We start from the raw sequence: 19,165 nt of genomic DNA on the forward strand, positions 1-19,165 counted from the left end.
AATCACACAACACCAGATTATAGTCCAACAGGTTTAATTGGAAGCACACTAGCTTTCGGAGTGACGCTCCTTCATTAGGTGATTGTGGAGGGCTCGATCGTAAAAGAAGTGAAACTATCACTGTATTCTAACAGATGAAAGGCTTAACAGACAATCAATTCTTCAATGTATAATTTCAGTTACATCACACTGCAAATTTTTGCTATAAATTCTGTGTTACGATCGAGCCCTCCACAATCACCTGATGAAGGAGCGTCGCTCCGAAAGCTAGTGTGCTTCCAATTAAACCTATTGGACTATAACCTGGTGTTGTGTGATTTTTAACTATGAATAGGAAGGGTTTAGAGGGATGTAGGCCAAATGCTGCCAAATAGGAAATCAGGTCTGTTTGGACAAGTTGAACCAAAGGGTTTATTTCAGTGTTGTATAATTCTATACATTTATGACTCAGTCCAGTGCCCTATCACCCTGTGCTTACTGACCTACATTGTTTCCAAGTCAAAGAATGACATTTTAAAATATGCTTTAAAATATTCATCCTTGTTTGCAAGTCTGGCCATGGCATCACCCCCTCCTCTTCTTTGCAATCTCTTTCAGACCCACAACCCTTTGAGCTATCTCTGCTTCTCTGTTTTTTGCTTTTGTATATTCCCAATTTATAATTAATTACTCCACATTGGTGGCTATGACTTTAATTGCCTCAGCACCAAGGTCTGGAACTACCTTTCTACACCTTTGCATGTTTCTGTCTCATTTTCCTCCTGAATCCCTTAAAATATATGTCTTGGAGCACATTTTGAGTCATCTAACCCAATATTGACTTCTGTCTCAGTGATTTATGATTCTCCTGTGAATCCACTGCATTTCTAATTCTGGTAAGGAAGTTATTATTGATTAAAAAGTGGTAGAAAAAGATGACAGTTGAAATAATCGACAATTTCCAAAAATATAGGGACAATGAGAATCGAAAAAGAATGCACACTTCGAGCCAGGAGGGTCATGAGGGATGGAAAATTAATTTTTTGAACCATTGAACCATCATGCCACCTCTCATCCAGCTGAAATGAAAAACTGTCTCGAGTGAATTTGATTCTCTTCCTCCTTCTGCCATCTTGCACAAGAATAATATGTTTTCACATCCAAGGTTATTCTGCTCTAGTAACATCTGATGAAATCCATACAGATAGAGTTTCTGTGATACAATTATAATCACTGATTGCAACCTAATAACTGTTACTATACTTGACTCACTGATGCACCCCTGTCACAGATATTGACAAGGAATAGGACAATGTTGATGATCTTGGCTCAGCTGACTGCGAAACGCACTGACTCTTCAGAAGTCCAAATGTTAAAAGTTCGTAGAAGATCTGATCAGCAAAATCATAGACAGTGGATCATGAAGAAATGCACACGGTTATTTCCTAGAAACAAGCTGACTCCTTCAATTATGTCCTTTTTAGCCACAATTGTAGATGGCAAACCTCAAAGCATCTTCAGTGTTGCAACAATGTTGTTCAAAAAGTAGTTAATGTTTTGTGCTGAATTCTTTCAAACATGTGAGGCTGAGCTTTCCAGGTCTCCTGTCAGAAACAAATTATGTATTTAAATTTCTGAGAAGTTTTGAATGTTGTGCAGAGATTGCACTTGTCAGCTGTGGGACCTCTGATTGTTTTCCCTTTTGATTTTTCCTTTTTTTTTCCCCCCTGAACAGCTTCTGTCTTTACAATTCTATTGTTTGTTCTCTGGAAGTTGTCTGCAATGCAAGGGAGTTGCTAAGAGCTCATTAAGCGTAGTTTGGACATGTGCCAGGTATTCATTGTTTGGAGGCTAGACAGCTTTTGATTCAAGCTGGATGGGGGTTGGTAGGCAGGAATAGTTCACTGATTTCATATTCAGCCTGCCTGGCTCTACAATTCCAACTTTTCTTTTATTCCCACTTTCTCTGTTTTTCTCTTTGCTTCAAAGTACTTCCTTTGTTTTCACTTTTTATTAAATATATATCTCTGCTGATCACTCTTTTCCTGCCCCAACAAAAGTAAGCAAAAGCTCAGGAATCCAAAAGTCATCTATGAATATATGAGTAGTAAAAGAGTGCTAAAAAATGGAATGGAGCTAATTAAGGGGCTAAAAGTATATTTACACATGGAGGCAGAGGGCATAAACATGGTGTTAAATGAATACTTTGCATCTGTTTGTGTTAGAGTACCAGTGCCTTGATACAATGTGTAACACACCTTCCCCAATTCTACCATTAGTATCAAAACCATGGGATCAACACTGGTTCAGTGAGGAGTGCAGGAGAACATATCAGGAGCAGCACCAGGCATACCTAAACATGAGATATCAATCTGATGAAGCTACAAAACAGGATTACTCAGATGCCAAACAACATAAGCAACAAGAATAGACCGAGCTAAGCAATTCCTCAACAAATGGATCAGATATAAGCTCTGCAATCCTGCCAGATCTAGTTGTTAATTTGGGGCACAATTAACCAACTCACTGGAGGAGGAGGCTCCATAACATCCCCCTTGTCAATAATGAGGGAGTTCAACATGTCAGTGCAAAAGATAAGGCTGACCCTTTGCCCAGAAATGCCAAGTGGATGATTCATCTTGGCCTCCTCCAGTGGTCTCCAGCATCACAAAGGCCAGTTTTCAGCCAGTTTGATTACTCCATGAGCTAGTAAGAAACTGTTGTGAGCACGGGATACTGCAAAGGCTGTAGGCCCTGACAACATTTCCAATCTCCTCGCCAAGCCGTTTCAGTACAGCTGCAACAGTGGCAACAGCCCAAAAATTGTCCAAGGTGTCCTGTACACAAAAAGCAGGGCAAATTGAACCTGACCAATTGTCACCCCACCAGTCTACTGGTAATCGTTAATAAAGTGATGGAAGGTGTAATCAACATTGCTGTCAAGCAGTACTTTCTCAGTGATAATCTGCTCACTGATGCTGAATTTGTGTACTGCCGGGGCCGCTAGGTCCTCAACCTTATTACAGCCTTAGTTCAAACAAGGACAAATGAGCTGAATTCTAAAGGTGAGGTGAGAGTGATTAACCTTAATAAGAGGCTGCATTTGACAAAGTGTGGCATCAAGGAGCTCTAGCAAAACTTGATTCAATGGGAATCTGGGGGATGAATCTGGTTGGAGCCACACCCTGCACATAAGGGAGTTGTGGTGGTAGGAAATCAATCATTTCCATTCTAAGACATCTCTGCAGGAATTTCTCAGAGTATTGTCCAACCATCTTCCATGACTTACCCACATCGTAAAGTCAGAATTGGGGATGTTTGGTGATGACTGCACAATGTGCTTCTCCTCAGATACTAAAGCTGTCTATGCCCAAATGGCGCAAGATGTGGATAATATGGCAAATAACATTCAAATCACACAAGTGCCAGGCAATGACCACTTTCAATAAGGGATGGTCTAACCACTGCCTCTTCACATTCAATGTATCACTATCACTGAATCTCCTACTACCAACATCCTGGCGGTTACCATTGACCAGATATTGAACTGGACTAGCCATACAAATACTGTGGCTACAAGGGCAGGTTTGTGGCTGGGACACTTGCAGTGAGTAATTCACCATCTAACTGCCCAAAATCTGTCCAAAATCTACAAAGCACAAATTATCAGTGTGATAGAATGCTTCACATTTGCCTGGATGAGTGCATTAAAGAAGCTTGAAGCCATCCAGGGCAAAGCCGTCTGTTTGAATGACACCACAGCCAGAAACATTCACACCCTCCACTGACATTGCAGCAATGTGTATCATTTCTCATCCAGCTGAAATGTACTGCAGAAATCCACCAAGGCTGTTAGACGGCATCTTCCAAATCCATGAATTTTACCATATCAAATGACTAGGACTACAGATACATGGGAGCACCATCACTTGCAAGTTCCTTTCCAAACCACTCACCATCCTGACTTGGAAATGTATTGCTGTTCCTTTAGTGCTGCTGGGCCAAAATCCTGGAACTCTGTCTCTAATGGCACTATAGGCATGCCTACCCCAAATGGACTGCAGTGGTTCCAGGAGGCTGATCACTACCACCTTTTCAAGGCCAACTAAAGATGGATAATAAATGCTGCCCCAAGTCAATGAAATCCATACTATGTTTGATTTTCTTAAAATAGGAAGAAGATACTGACATAATTACAGTGAAAGTGGCAATAGCTGAAACACTGGTTATTAAAAATTAATTAAATGTACCTAGCAACTTGATAAAATCATCAGGACCTGATTAGATGCAACTGAAGATGCTGAGGCAAGTAAGGGTGGAAGTTGAGGTAGTGCTGCCACATTTCCTTGGTGATCTGTGTCCTGCTTAGATACAGGTTGTGTCAGAAATTTGGAAATATTACTTTGTTTAAAGTAAAGTTGTATGAAAATGCCCTGCAACTACTGGTATGTCATTTTAACTCTGATGGAAAAGCGTTTCAAAATGATTATCCAAAACATAATTAATAGTTACATGGACAAATGTTGATTAATTAAGGAAAGCTTGTATTTATTGAGGACAAATTGTTCTTAACTTGACTGACTTTGTCAATGATGTAACAAAGAGTGTAGTTATGCAGGCGCATATCATACCTGACAGGAAGGTTAAAGCCCATTAAAATCAGTGGCAGGATGAATATGAAGTAGGGAAACTGACTGAGAAGAGGTTGTGTGGTTTTGAAGAGATATTTTTTAGACCAGCAGCAATTAGTATGGTTAGTATAGTATGGTTCCTTGGGAATTGGTATGAGGGTGACTACATCTTGTGATCAATAGTCACGTAAACGTGGGCATGAAGGGAAAATTTCAAAATTTGCAGATAATTCAAAACCTGAAGTCATGTCAGCCCTAGAGGATAGAGAATGCATAGGCTAGCAGACATGTGAAAAATGAACTTTATTGCAAGGAATGTGAAGTCATGAATTTTTGGAAGAAATATGAAGAATAGTGTATAAAATAAATAGGATACAATTCTAAAGGGAGATCTTGCAGCAGAATGACTTTAGGGTATATGCACACAAATCATTTAAGCTAGTCGTGCAGTTGAGAAGTTGAAAATAGTGTTGCTGAACAAAGAGATCTTGGAGTGCAGGTTCATAGCTTCTTGAAAGTAGAGTCACAGGTAGTTGGATAGTGAAGGTGGCGTTTGGTCTTCTTTCCTTTATTGGTCTGAGTATTGAGTAGAGGAGTTGGGATATCATGTTGCAGCTGTACAGGACATTGGTTAGGCCACTTTTAGAATATTGCTTGCATTTCTGGTCTCCTTCCTATCAGAAGGATGTTGCGAAACTTGAATGGGTTCAGAAAAGATTTACAAGGATGTTGCCAGGGTTGGAGGATTTGAGCTATTGGGAGAGGTTGAAGAGGCTGGTGCTATTTTCCCTGGAGCGTCAGAGGCTGAGGGCTGACCTGACAGAGGTTTATAAAATCATGAGGGGCATGGGTAGGACAATAGACAAAGTCTTTTCCCTGGCATGGTAGAGTCCAGAACTGGAGGGCATAGGTTTAGGGTGAGAGGGGAAGGATATAAAAGAGACCTAAGGGGCAACGTTTTCACGCAGAGGGTGGTGCATGTGTGGAACGGGCTGCCAGAGGAAGTGGTGGAGGCAAGTACAATTGCAACATTTAAAAGGCATCAGAATTGGGAGGGGTTTGGACGGATATGGGCTGGGTGCTGGCAGGTGGGACTAGATTAGGTTGGAATATCTGGTTGGCATGGACGAGTTGGACTGAAGGGTCTGTTTCCGTGCTGTACATCTTATGACTCTGTGACTAATAAGGCATATGGGATTATACACTTTATAAATAGAGATTAGAATATAAAAACAGGGATGTTATGGTGAATTTTATAAAACCACTGGTTTGGCCTTAGCTCTGGACTATTGCTTCTTACTTTGGGCACCATATTAGGAAGAATGCAAATGCATTTGAGAGGACAGAAAAATTCTAAGAATGATTCCAGGGATGAGGGTTGCATTGGAAGAAAATTGAGAGGAGATTTTGTAGAGGTGTTCAAAATCCTGAGAATTTTGGATAGACTAGTTGAGGAGAAACTGTTCTCATTAGTGAAAGAGTGGAAGGACCAAAGATAATCAGTAAAAGAAACAAAGGTTATATGAGGAAGTATCTCCTTTATGCAGCAAAAAGCTGGGATCTGAAATGTATTGCCTGAATGTTGTGGAGATGCATTTTAATTGTGGCTTTCAGAATAGTTTTGAATAAAAATCTGATGAAAAGAATTATTTGTGGAGTTGCAGGGAAAAGGCAGAAAAGTAGGGATTTCACATAATTGACATGGGTATGATGGATTCAATAGTCTCCCTTTCTGCCGTAACTATTCTATGATTTGAGCAAATAAATCCCAGGAAATTAAAAGAAAGTCATATTTATGTAGGACAGCCAGACTGAGCTTTCTTGTCACCCTTAAGCTGCAGGACCTTCTGCCTGAACTTCATCACTATGTTCCACTTGCAACCTTATGTCTAAAGATATGTTTTATGCACACAACATCATAATCAGATGTCCATTGCGAATTCAGCCATAGCCCCTGAGATTGAGCACTTAGGAGAATTTGGAACAGGCGATTCTTGTGGATTCCCGCAGAAACATCAAACATAATTTGCAAGGGATGATCAGGCTAAAGGGTAATCAGACTAATCTTGTATTACAAGTGGACTATGAATGTTTGAAATCTTATTACCATAGCACAAAAAATAAAATGAGCTTGTAGGAATGAGCCAGCAAATACTTAGACAAATGAGCAGTCTTGTATATGACCAATGGCTGACCTAAATTACCTGTTCATCATCCTTTGTGTTATGCAGTTCAAAATATGCTTTGCTAACAAAGAAGAAGGATAATGTCAAAAATAAAAATGGAAAATGCAGGAAAACAGGACAGAACTTAATGGCTAGGTTCTGGGGAGTTTTGCCGAACAAAGAGACCTTGAAGTGCAGATTCATAGTTCCTCAAAAGTAGAATCCCAGTAGAGGGGATAGTGAAAAAGGCATTTAGTATGCTTGCCCTTTTTGGTTAAGACATTGAGTATAGGAGTTGAGAGATCGTGTTGCAGCTGTTCAGGACATTGGTTAAGCCACTTTAGGAATACTGCATTCAATTCAAGGATGTTGTGAAACTTTTGAAAGGATTCAGAAAAGACTTAGAGGGATGTTGCCAGGATTGGAGGGTTTGAGCTATAGGGAGAGGCTAAATAGGCTGAGATTTTCCCTGGAGCATTAGAGGCTCAGGGGTGACTTTCTAGAAGTTTATAAAATTATGAGGGACATGGATCAGCTGAACATCCAAGGTCTTTTCCCTGAGATAGGGGAGTCCAAAGCTCGAGGGCATATGTTTAAGGTGAGAGGGGAAAGATTTAAAAGGGATCCAAGGAACAACTTTTTCATGTAGAGGGTGATGTGTGTATGGAATGAATTACAAGAGGAAGTGATGGAGGCTGGTACTATTACACCATTTAAAAGGCATCTGGATGAGTATATGAGTAGGAAGGGTTTAGAGGGATAAGGGCTAAGTGCTGGTGAATGGGAGTAGATTGATTTAGGATATCTGGTTGGCAAGGGTCTTGAATGGAGGGTCGTCTCTATCACTCTATGTGCCTAGAGCAGGTGTGCTGCTGACGACAAGAAAAAAGAAGAGAAAATTAAATTAGTAAAGAACAGGAAACACATTGGGCTTGCAGATTATAGAGTAAAATTGTTGAACTCATGTTCAGTCCTGAAGGCTGCAATGTCTCTAATCAAAAGATATGTTGTTCCTGAAGCTTACATTGAAATTCACTGAAGCAGTTAGTCGACCGAGAAAAGTCAGTGTCACAGCAAGTGGAGAATTTAATAACAGGCCACCAGAAGCTCAGTGTCATGCTTGCAGACTGAATGGAGGTATTGTCCAAAATGGTCACTCAGTCTGTGTTTAGGTCCCCAATGTCAAGGAGACCACATTGTAAATAGTGACTACAACAGTCTGGATTCAGAGAAGTATAGAGAAATTGCTACTTCATCTGAATGGAGTGTTTGGAGTCTTGGAGAATGAGGAGAGAGGAGGTGCAAGGACTGGTCTTGTACCTCCTGGAACTGCAGAGGAAGGGAACAGGGTGTTGAGCGTGACTGCAGATTGGATCATGGTATTAGGAAGGAAACAGTTTCAGAATGTTGACATGGGAGGTGTGGGGAAGTTATATTTAATAGGGGCATTATGCTTGAGGTGACAGGAATGGTGAAAATGGAACCATTGAATACTGAGGCTTATGGTGTTGAAAGTGAGAACAAGAGGAGCCGTAATGTAACCTGGGAGAGAGGGGAAGGGATGAGAACAGAAGTGTGGAAAATGTTCAAGTCAAAGTTGAAGGTCTAAGTGGAGATAAGGTGAGACACCTCAAGCATTGTTGTGGAAGGTAGGAATGTAACTGCAAATGTAAAAGGGATGGAGGATGATGTCAGTTTGACTTTTACGGATCATGCCATATCCCATGCGCTTTGGCTGAAGGCAGGTATTTGTCTCACTTTCTGCTGATGATTCATCCTGACTGTGCTCTTGATAGAGGCATTGCGAGAAGCTAGATTCCAAGTTCACCTCAAACAGAGTTTCAATTCAATCTGCATTGATGGTGATGTTCTGAACCACATGCTGGCCATTTAGCCAACAGAGCTAACTAACCTCTTTATGTAAGGTGCCCTTGCTTTATTTGCTTGCTCAAGAGAAAGTGCAAGACCTCATGGTGTTATTCAAAGAAGACCTCTTCTTGAAGTCCTGACCAATGTTTTGCAGTTAACCTACAAAATAGATGAAATAATTTTATTTTAAGGCAGCTTGTGTCCCCAAACAAGTATAATATGTGAAAATGTAGTAGCTAACTTCTGCATGATAAGATGCCATAACTGGGACAGCATAAATTATCACCTTTCCCAGTGTTGCAAATTGTAAGGTAGCACAGATTACTCTTATCTTTTGACATCCGATTTGATCCCTCTATATCACAAAACTTCCATTATTTTCTGTAACACCAACCACTTTTCCTGTCTCATTCCTTCTCGTACTAAAATTCTCATTCATCCTCAAATTTAAAAAGTGCATCTTCCTGTTTCAATTCCTTCTTGCCCTTCCATCTCTTTATCCTTAACCTCTTCCAGCTCTACGGCAACTCCCAGGACTTCTAAAGAATTAATTAATTATTCACAATGAATGCACATTTCTGAAAGTAAAACCCCATTGAGAAAGCAACTGTGGCGAACAAGAAAAGTTAAAAATAGCATTATATTGAAGGGATAAGTTATATAATATAATCAGAAAGGGTAGTAAATTTAAGGATTGGGATGATTTTAGAATAGAGCAAAGAATAATCAAGGAATTGATGATAAAATAGAATCTGAGAGTGAGCTAGGAAAAGACGTAAAAAGATTGCAAAAGCTTCATAGGTGTGCAAACAGTAAAAGATTGATGGGAGTAATATATATCTCTTAGACAGAGACAAAAGAAATTACAGTGGGAATGAGGATAACAGGTAACAGAAGAAGATGCAAAAACACGAAAATCACGATTGACAAATCTGTCAAGATTTATTTTAGGTTCTAATTAGCAAGGCAGATGAGGGGGAATCAGTGTAAGCTGAAATTTGGAAAAAAAACCACTCAATACGATGCCAGTCATTACAAAAAATTAGGACTCGTAAGATAGGGTAATATGTATAGATTGAGTATTGGTTGACTGACACAAAACAATAGGAATGAATGGGTAATTATTGGATTGGTGGGTGCAATGGTAGCAGTGCTTGGGGCTCCACTATTTATAGAAATATATTGATGACTTTGATGAAAGGACTGTAAGTAAAATCAAGAACGTAAAATCAACAACTTCAGACACTAGTAAAGGCACAGCCAGCAATTGTGGAATGACTAAAATAAGGGATGCACGAATGGCCAGAGTTGGAGGAGCACAAGAAGGTCGAGGAGATCACCAAAATAAGGAGAGATGATTAATGAAGGGACTTTACAGGGATAAAATATTTCAAGTTGTGACTCGGCTTAACGTGGAGCTAATGTAAATCAGCGAGCAAAGGAGGAGTGATGATTGAACAGGATCCTGAGATGATATGTGTTGGATGATTTCAAGTTTACAGAGAGTAGAATGTGGAAGGCCATTTTTGAGAAATGCATTAGAATCAAAGCATGCATTAGAAGTCACGAAGGCATATGTGAAGTTATCATTAGTAAGTGAGCTGAGACAGATGAAGTCAAGCATGTTATGGAGGTGGAAATAAGCAGTCTTGTTCATGGCATGGATATGTGGTTGGAAGTTCATTTTAAAGTCTGATATGAAGCCAAGATTGCAAGCAATTGCCAGGGAGAGAGTTGGAGCTCATAGTTAGAAAGCGATGTTTTTGTTGGCAGTGTAAGACAATGGTTTCAGACTTTACAGTTGTTAATTGGAGGAAATTTCTGTTTGTGCAGTACTGAATGATAATAAGCTTGGCAAGTTAGAGACAATGGTGAGGTTGAGAGATGTGGCAGTGAAATCGAGCTAGTTCTCATTGTTGTTCATGTGGAAACTGATGCGTATTTTTGGATTAGTACAATCAAGGTGTAGCATCTAGATGAGAAATAGAGCAAAGGATAACTCCATAGAAGGCATCAGAGATTTCAGTGTGGGATTGGGAGGAAGAGAAGCCATTGCAAATTATTCTCTGGCTATTGATAGATAGGAATGGATACGAAGTAAATACAGTCCCACCCAGCTATATGACAGGGGAGAAGCATTGGAGGAGACCCAGCACACCTCCAAGATACCTGTGCTCCCCTAATTTTGGCCTCTTGATCAACCCAAATTTTAATTGTTCCATTGATAGTCATGCCTTCAGCTTCCATAGTTCTAAAATCTGTTAATTTTTCCCTAATTCTCTATATTTGCCTCCCTCTCCTTTTCTCCTTCCAGGCATTCTTGCCTCCTTTAAAGCAGATGATCAAATGGCTTGTTAATACTTCGCTTAATGTCAAATTTTACTTTGTGATACTCCTGCACAACACATTGGGAAGTTTTGTTATCTTGACATTCTGAAAAGTGCAAGCTGTTGTTCAGGTGCAAATTCAGGAAGCACTTTGTCATTACTCTTGTAATGAAAATATGATTTAGTGTCCCTGCATAAAACTTGAGATACTGAGACAACTGAAATGTTCAAAAATGAATTCAGTGGATGTGAAGCAGTTCTCCCATTTTCTAATTGAATTGTGGAACAACCTGAGGAGCTGAATGCTGGTACTGATCTTGCATCACACAATGGAATATTGACTCCACCATAATAATCACAAACTTACTCTGAAGTCTCTACCAGGAACCTAGAATAAATAATCATTTATTCCTGGAGGTTGCTTGAATTATAAATGCTTTCAGGTTGGCTGAAACCTTCTTTCATTTATACCAAAGCTCTGAATTTTTAACTGAAGTACTCTTTTTAGATGAAGATATGTTGTTGGTATTTAAAATTTTGAAAAGATAGAAGTAATTAGTTAGAAGTGGAATGTTTCCAGTTATTATATCTGTCGATGTAGGATCAAATGCAAAGGATTTGAAATGGAGGACAGGAGAAACCATTATACAGTTGTGAAGATATGGACATCACTTCCAGAATTAGTGATCAAGTCAGACCTATGTCAGCATCTGAGGTTAGCTTGGCTACAGGATAAAATGGAACAAATATAATTCTTGGCATCTTATGCTCTGGGATGGGAAATTTGGCAAGAGTTCCTACTGCTGATCACAATCCAGCAGTTCCTGCCAAAAAGTCCAGCATTTATTCTTGTAGAAGACTGCTCCACCCTTCCCAGTCTGCATACTTCATTTTCCTTCCATTGTTTTGCTAGGAGGATGGGGAAATGCTCTGCGTCTGGTACAGAGATGGGTGTGTCTGGAATCTGGTTGCAACATTATGTAACTCGTCATTCCTTCGTAATTATTTGTGAATGTGTCTATTTTTAGAAGGTTATTGTGAACTGGGGTGATTGGTTAGCTCAGTTGGTTGGATGGCTGTTTTGTTTTTCAGAGTAATTCCAACAGCCTGGATTCAATTCTCACACTGGAACGCCTGCGCCCTTACCACAAAGGGCTCCCCTTAGAAACCACCATCTCGTCTCAGGCCAGCGACCTTCTGGTTAAACCACCACTATTGTCTCTTTCTAATGACATAGGACAATGGGGACTACTTCTTTTGTTGTGAACTGTTCTTGGAAGCTAAACTGATACATTGCTGTTGAAGATCTGGCTTCATTTGGGAATTTTGGTAAAATATGCAAATCTTGCAAGTTTACCCTCAGAGTTTCACTGTGACATGCTTAACTAAGCCAGGTATAATGTTGGGCGCAACTAATATCCTCTCTAACTTGTTCCCTGCTCACAACTCCCTCCAAGTGTTTTGGCTTTGTCTGCTTCTAACTGTCCAAATGCAAAAGGACAAATCTGGACTTATAGAATAGTGGTACTATGAGATTGAAGGGAAAATTTCCCAAGGCAGTGCATTTTATGCTGTACACTTTTTTTGTGTGATATCCTTTATATACTATGATTATTTGGGGAGGAGTGGAATGGCTCCCTACTTCTTGTTTGATCATAACAGTATTTTGAATTTAAGTAGGAAGTATTTGTCAATTCATAGTATACTTATCTGTTTATGTGTGGATCATACAGATAACTTTGAGTCAAACAGGTATGGACTTGGTTTTACTGTGCTAAAGCTCATTCAGGTGAAAGTATTTGAAAAAAAAACATCCTGGACTCTGTAACTCACGTACAAGCTTGCACACTTGAACCAGACATGGAAAAATACAAATTACAGAGTAGGAAATGAACTTTGGCCAAAGTAAGGTTCAATATGCAAACAAAAAGCTAAGAATTCACTGGTTGAAGATAACTGTCTAGTCTAGCTGTAGCTATCCGAAGTTTTGATTCTCAGCTGGTAGTTTAGCTGTGGCTAATATTAGTTTCCTTTTCCGGAAGCATTGCTGTGGAAGTTGAATCCTTTTAAATATTTTATGTCTATTCACAGGAGTGTAGGCACAATCAAACAGAACAAACTTGGCACCATCATAAATAAGGAGAAAGAGAGACAGCAGCAGCTTCCTCTCTTAGCTGCTAGTGCTGGTACGTGTTCTTAGTTTACACACACACAACTTGATTGGTCATTTAATTTCTGCCACGAGAAGTCTAAAAATGCATTGTAGATACCAGAAAGTAGCTTTGATTAATTCACATCTCCAAGCTGATTTTAAGAAAATCAAGTTATTTTATATCGAGCAATTAACTTCTGAAAGGTTTGTTCTTCCTTGGTTGATTACTGTGAATATCTTCAATGTCATAAAGCGGTCAGAAACCTGTTTACATATTTCTATGGATTCATTGTCTCTAGTGAAACCTCTGCAAGCCCTAGGTCTCAATCCCAGTGAAGTAGACTTTGGACTACATGGTATGCAAATTCTGACTATCATTTTTAGTTTCAGTCAATGTCCTTGTTTTGGTTAAAAATCCTTTTTAAAAGATCCAATGTCTATCTCTAGCCAATGAATCAAAAATTAATGTTTGACGTTAGCGTGTCTTTGTAACAACATTTTACATTTGTTCTCACTGTTGCCATGACCAGTGATACATCTGTACCCATTTGTATTTATCCCGAATATCCCACTGACCAAACTGCTTTTATCAAATGCAGCTGTGGGGATCTGAGAGAGGACACTGATGTTGGAGCATCCATCCTATCATTGGGCAGCACAATGGCTCTGTGGTTGGCACTGCTGCCTCACAGTGCCAGGGACCCAGCTTTGATTCCAGCCTTGTGCAACTGTCTATGTTTGCACATTCTCTCTGTGTCTGTGTGAGTTTCCTCCTGGTGCTCCGATTTCCTCCCAGTCCAAAGATGTGCAGGTTAGGTGGATTGGCCATGCTAAGTTGTCCATAGTGTCTGGTGATATGCGGGCTAGGTGGATTAGCCGTGGGAAATGCAGGGTTACAGGAATGGGAGGGGAGGGGGATCTGGAGGGTATGCTTTTCATACGGTTGGTGTGGACTTCAATGTTCTGAATGTTCTGTTTCCACACTGTAGGGATTCTATGATTAGATCTTCAGGATTTTGTGGAGTCATTTCTCAAGGAATTTAAAGTGTCTGCAATATGTTATCCATGTCTCTGACACATGCAAAAGGGCAGGCAACACTGCTGCCCTGTAGAACAAAGGCTTGGTGTTGTCTTGAGGTCTTGTCAACCAATACTGTGTTGCTCAGATGGTCAAAACCTGCACTGGCACACTGGAGGTGATGTTGAACATTAATGTTGATGCTACCTTAGCTGATAGGAGGCTTGAAAGGTATGAAAAGTAATCCACATTGTCCAGAGGGTTGACATGGTTCTGGATAGTATTGTGCAGTAGGAGCAGGCTGTCTTTTGGATTTTTTAGTCTTAAGCCTGTTCTTTCATATGTCTCCATTAATGCATTGATAATAGTTTGAAGCTTGACGTCTGTGTGTGAAAACAAACAAGCATTGTCTGCATATTGCAACTCAATAGAAGAGATTGGGATAGACTTGTTTATAGATTGGAGGTGGAGCCGAGCAGTTCACTACTTGACTTGTAGATTATACCAATACCAGCAGGATGCTTCTTAGATATGGTGTTGAATGTTGTGGCAAAGAAATTGGAGAAGAGTATTGAGTTAAGCCTTTTCACACGTTGGATTTATGGTGGATCCGTTCATGAAGCTAATAGCCTGTATACTGTTGTGCACCAGGCAGAAACTGATGATGAATTTCTATGGGCAACTGAATTTGAGGAAGACATTCTTTCTGAGGAATGTTCTTTCTGGTTGACAGAATCCATGGCATTAGTGAAGCTGAAGAAAATCATGTGTAGAGTTTGGTTTCTGTATTTTCCTTGGCCTTGTCTTACTGTGCACTATGCTTCTTGTTGGATGGAATCCACATTGTGACTGTTAGGAGCTCTACAGACACTGGACAGAGACCAGTAGGATTTCTTGCAATGGTTCTCCCTGTGGCAGAAGTAGGGAGACCCCTCAGTACTTAGTACAATCGGTCTTGTCTCCTTTCTTGAAAATGGTCACATTATATGACATCTCTGCAATCCCCACTGGAACTTCTCTGCTCTATTTTAGAATTGCAACAAGGATTCTGTCTGTGCTGACAGCCTTACTTATTCTCAGCTGTCAAATGGCCTATTCGCCCTAGTATTGAGCTGGTGTTGTGAACTGAGTTGAATGCTGTGGGATGTGGTTGAGGGCATTCATGTCAAAGGCTGAGTCTCTTGTTGGGCTCTGTGTGCTCTTTCCAACAAGTGCTCACTGTCTCTCTGATCTTGATAAGTGCCACTCGTCTTTAGCTGTCAGTGGGGATGATCCTTGAGTACTTGAGCCCTAGGTATTCTGAAAATATGCTGAAAAATCCTTGCACGTTATGGCATTTTCAACAAATGGGAGTTGCTCTTTTGAAATCTGCGAAAGCCTGACTTCATTCTTTGTACCTCTGTTTGGTTCCCATCCAGATTGGTCATGTTTATGGAAAGAATGTTCCCTGACAGCAGTGCTGCATTCGTTCTGCTATGCCTCTAACTTGCAATCATTTCTGAACTTTTCTGGTTGAACCTTTTCTATTCACTTACTCACATATTCAACTCTGTTGTGGTTAGAGTTAATGTTGTTTCCCCTAATTTTTCCTAATAGGGTCCTCCTTTCATACTGTGGATAAGTATTGTGCTTTTCCTGTAGTACTTGTGGGGCTCATATGTTGGCACTGTTTTAAAACTGAAAAATATTGGTAGTTCGGATTGGCTCGCCCAGAGCATAGGATGGTTGACTAATGTCCTGGTCAATGTGCAAATTTGATCAATTAACATGGTTTCTGATTCTAAATTATGAATATTGTTATGGTCAGAACCAAAGTGATGTCTGCAGTTTGTTACAATTAATTTACAAAGTGGTTGTGGATGTCTTTCTCCCAGACCCAAATGAACTTGTGTTTTTAAAGGAACCAATTTAACCAGGCTTCTTTGAATTAACAAAAATGAAAGTTCATTAGTTACTGCACAAGAAGAAATATTAAATAGAGATTAGAAGTAAGAGGTGAGTCCAAAAAAATGCAAGTATTTTTTAAAAAAGCACATATTTTACAAGTTAAGATGTTGACAGTACTTTGGGGTTTCTGACCCATGCCATTTTCAATAGTCATCTTAACTTAAGAAAATGTGGGAACTTTAGTTTCAATTTCTTCACTAAATCCATTAAATGGTACCTACTGTTCCTTTCTTTGCAACTTATTGTTCATACACTTGAAAGTTTTCTTGAATTTGGCCGGTCTCTATCCATTCTGGAGGATCATAGGTAGACTCGATGCAAAATGCAAAGAAAGAATCCAGATGCAATAGGGGAGAATTAGGACTGAGTTTTTCATCATAAAGCTTTGTAGAAGGAGTTCTTCACTCCAATTGCCAGCTGCCCTAGTAGTATTGGGTAGAATCATGTAACGGAGCTTTACTCTGTTTCAATTTTGTATCCGACAATGAGATTATTTGATGGAACACTGGAATTTATTTTCTCTTTCAAGGAGGACTGATTAGGGATAGTCAACATGACTTTGTTAGTGAGAAATCATGTCTCACGAACTTGATTAAGTTTTTTGAAGAAGTAACAAAGAGAAATAATGAGGGCAGAGTGATGGATGTGATCTATATGGACTTGAGTAAGGTATTCGACAAGTTTCATCCATGGGAGACTGGCTAGCAAAGTTAGATCTCGTGAAATACAGGGACAACTAGCTATTTGGGTGCAGAACAAGCTCAAAGGTAGAAGACAGAGGGTGGTGGTAGAGAGTTGTTTGTCAGTCTGGAGGCCTGTGATCAGTGGAGTGCCAGAAGGATTGGTGCTGGTTCCCCTATTTTTCGTCATTTATATAAATGATTTGGATGTGAACATAGGAGGTATAGTTAGTAAGTTTGCAGATGACACCAAAATTGGAAGTGTAGTGGACAACGAAGAAGGTTACCTCAGATTAGAACAGGATCTTGATCAGATTGGCCAATGGGCTGAGGAGTGGCAGATGGAGTTTAATTTAGATAAATGCAGGGTGTTATATTTTGGAAAAGCAAATCTTAGCAGGACTTATATACTTAGTGGTAAGGTCCTAGGGAGTGTTGCTGAACAACGAGACCATGGAGTGCAGGTTCTTTGAAAGTAGAGGTATGTAGAGGTATCTCGCAGGTAGACAGGATAGTGAAGAAGGTGTTTGGTATGCTTTCCTTTATTGGTCAGAGTATTGAGTATAGGAGTTGAGAGGTCATGTTACGGCTATGCAGGACATTGGTTAGGCCACTTTTTTGGAATATCGCATACAGTTCTGGTCTCCCTCCTTGTGAAACTTGAAAGGGTTCAGAAAAGATTTACAAGGATGTTGCCGGATGGGGGATTTGAGCTAAAGGGAGAAGTTGAACTTGCAGATGCTGTTTTCCCTGGAGCGTTGATGACTGGGGTGTGACCTTATGGAGGTTTATAAAATGTATAGGGCAAATAGACCAAGTCTTTTCCCTGGCGTGGTGGAGTCCAGAACTGGAGGGCATAGGTTTAGGTTGAAAGGATAAGGTCTGAAAGAGATCAAGGGAACAACTTTTTCTCACAGCAGGTGGTGCATGTATGGATTTGGCTGCCAGAGGAAGTGGTGGAGGCTGGTACAATTGCAACATTTAAAAGGCATTTGGATTGGTATATGAATGGGAGGTGTTTGGGGTGGATATGGGCCAGGTGCTGGCAGGTGGGATATCTGGTCGGCATGGACGAGTTGGACCGAAGGGTCTGTTTCTGTGCTGTGCATCTCAATGATTGTTGAGACCAATAGTGGCATTATGAGTGCTGTCTCAGAAGAGAGCTAATTCAGCACACAAATAATGAATAAAAACTGGTATGCTGTTAGTAACTATGCCCTCGTTCAGTAGAAAAGCGCATTTGCTGGCAGAGCATTCTTAAAGCCTCTCAGTACTAACAGGACACTTTTGTGTGTACAAAATGAAGTCTCATGAAATTATACCTACTTTACTGAGGTAAACAAGAATTTAATCTTCAAACATTTTGGTTCAAAGTGAAAGGTTACTTGGGCAAATGTTGTTTAATTGAGGAAAGCACACTTGGATTTCTTAAGACAAATGATGTTTAAGTAACTTGCTAACATTTTGTTTTGAAGAAATGACAAAAAGGGTTGATGAAGGCAATGATATTGATAGATTTCCAAAAGTCATTTCATGCAATGTTGCACATCAGACTTGAGCAAAGTGATAGTTTGTGGAATGACAATAACAACGTAGATGTAAAATTGACCGGGCAACAGTAGTAATGGTGAATGGTTGTTTATCTAATATGAGGAAGGTTTGTAGTGGAGTGGGTCACTCTTGGAGCCCTTGCTATTCCCAATGTATATTAATAACATAGACCTTGGTGCAGTTTGTAGGGTACAACTTAAATATTTGAGAATTATGGAAAGCACGGAAGCATTGTGAAGTGGATAGTGTAGAACTTCAAAGTATATGGACTGATTGATGAATGGGTGGATATGTGGTGGATGAAGTTCACTGCAGAAAGTATGAGAAACAATAGGAAATAGGAGTAGAATTCTCAATGGAGTGCAGGAGCTGAGGAGTTTGGGATGTACATGCTTAAATCACTGAAAAGTCAGTTTTATTAAATAGTTAATAAAGTATACGGCAATCTAGACTTTTATTATCATTGGTAGAATAATTGGGAACGAAAGGATACTCATGGAATTTAATGGCAAAAGAATCATGATGACATGAGCCTAGTGGTTAAGATCTAGAATACAATGCCTAAGAATGTAGTGGAAACAGGTTCAATTAAGGCAATCTTAAGGGAATCAGATTGTTACCTGGAAAGGAAGAATGTGGAAAGTTTCAGGGAGAATGAGGGAAAGTGGCATACAATGCATTGCTCATTTAGAAAGCTGGTGCAGATTTTGCTGTTACATTTGACGATCCTATAAATTAGCAATGGAGTTGAGCATGCAGCCAATTCAGAATTAAGTTAAGAACAGGTTGTTCTCGTTTTTGAGCATTATTGTTTTGAGGAAAATAAAACATTTGTCAATTTCAGAG

The 19,165-nt window shown here is 39.8% G+C and overlaps 1 protein-coding gene across 1 annotated transcript in view; it reads left to right on the forward strand.

Moving 5' to 3' along the window:
* The first annotated feature begins 12,948 nt into the window (after positions 1–12,948).
* bmpr2b (bone morphogenetic protein receptor, type II b (serine/threonine kinase)) overlaps positions 12,949–19,165 on the forward strand; it is a 248,314-nt gene continuing 242,097 nt past the window's right edge. The window contains exon 1 of the mRNA XM_043693375.1: positions 12,949–13,157. Within this exon, the coding sequence (XP_043549310.1) occupies positions 13,049–13,157 (109 nt within the window). The 5' untranslated portion in view covers positions 12,949–13,048. The remainder of the gene's footprint in view (positions 13,158–19,165) is intronic.

The sequence above is a fragment of the Chiloscyllium plagiosum genome, chromosome 7 (assembly GCF_004010195.1).
Source record: "Chiloscyllium plagiosum isolate BGI_BamShark_2017 chromosome 7, ASM401019v2, whole genome shotgun sequence".
Classification (NCBI taxonomy): domain Eukaryota; kingdom Metazoa; phylum Chordata; class Chondrichthyes; order Orectolobiformes; family Hemiscylliidae; genus Chiloscyllium; species Chiloscyllium plagiosum.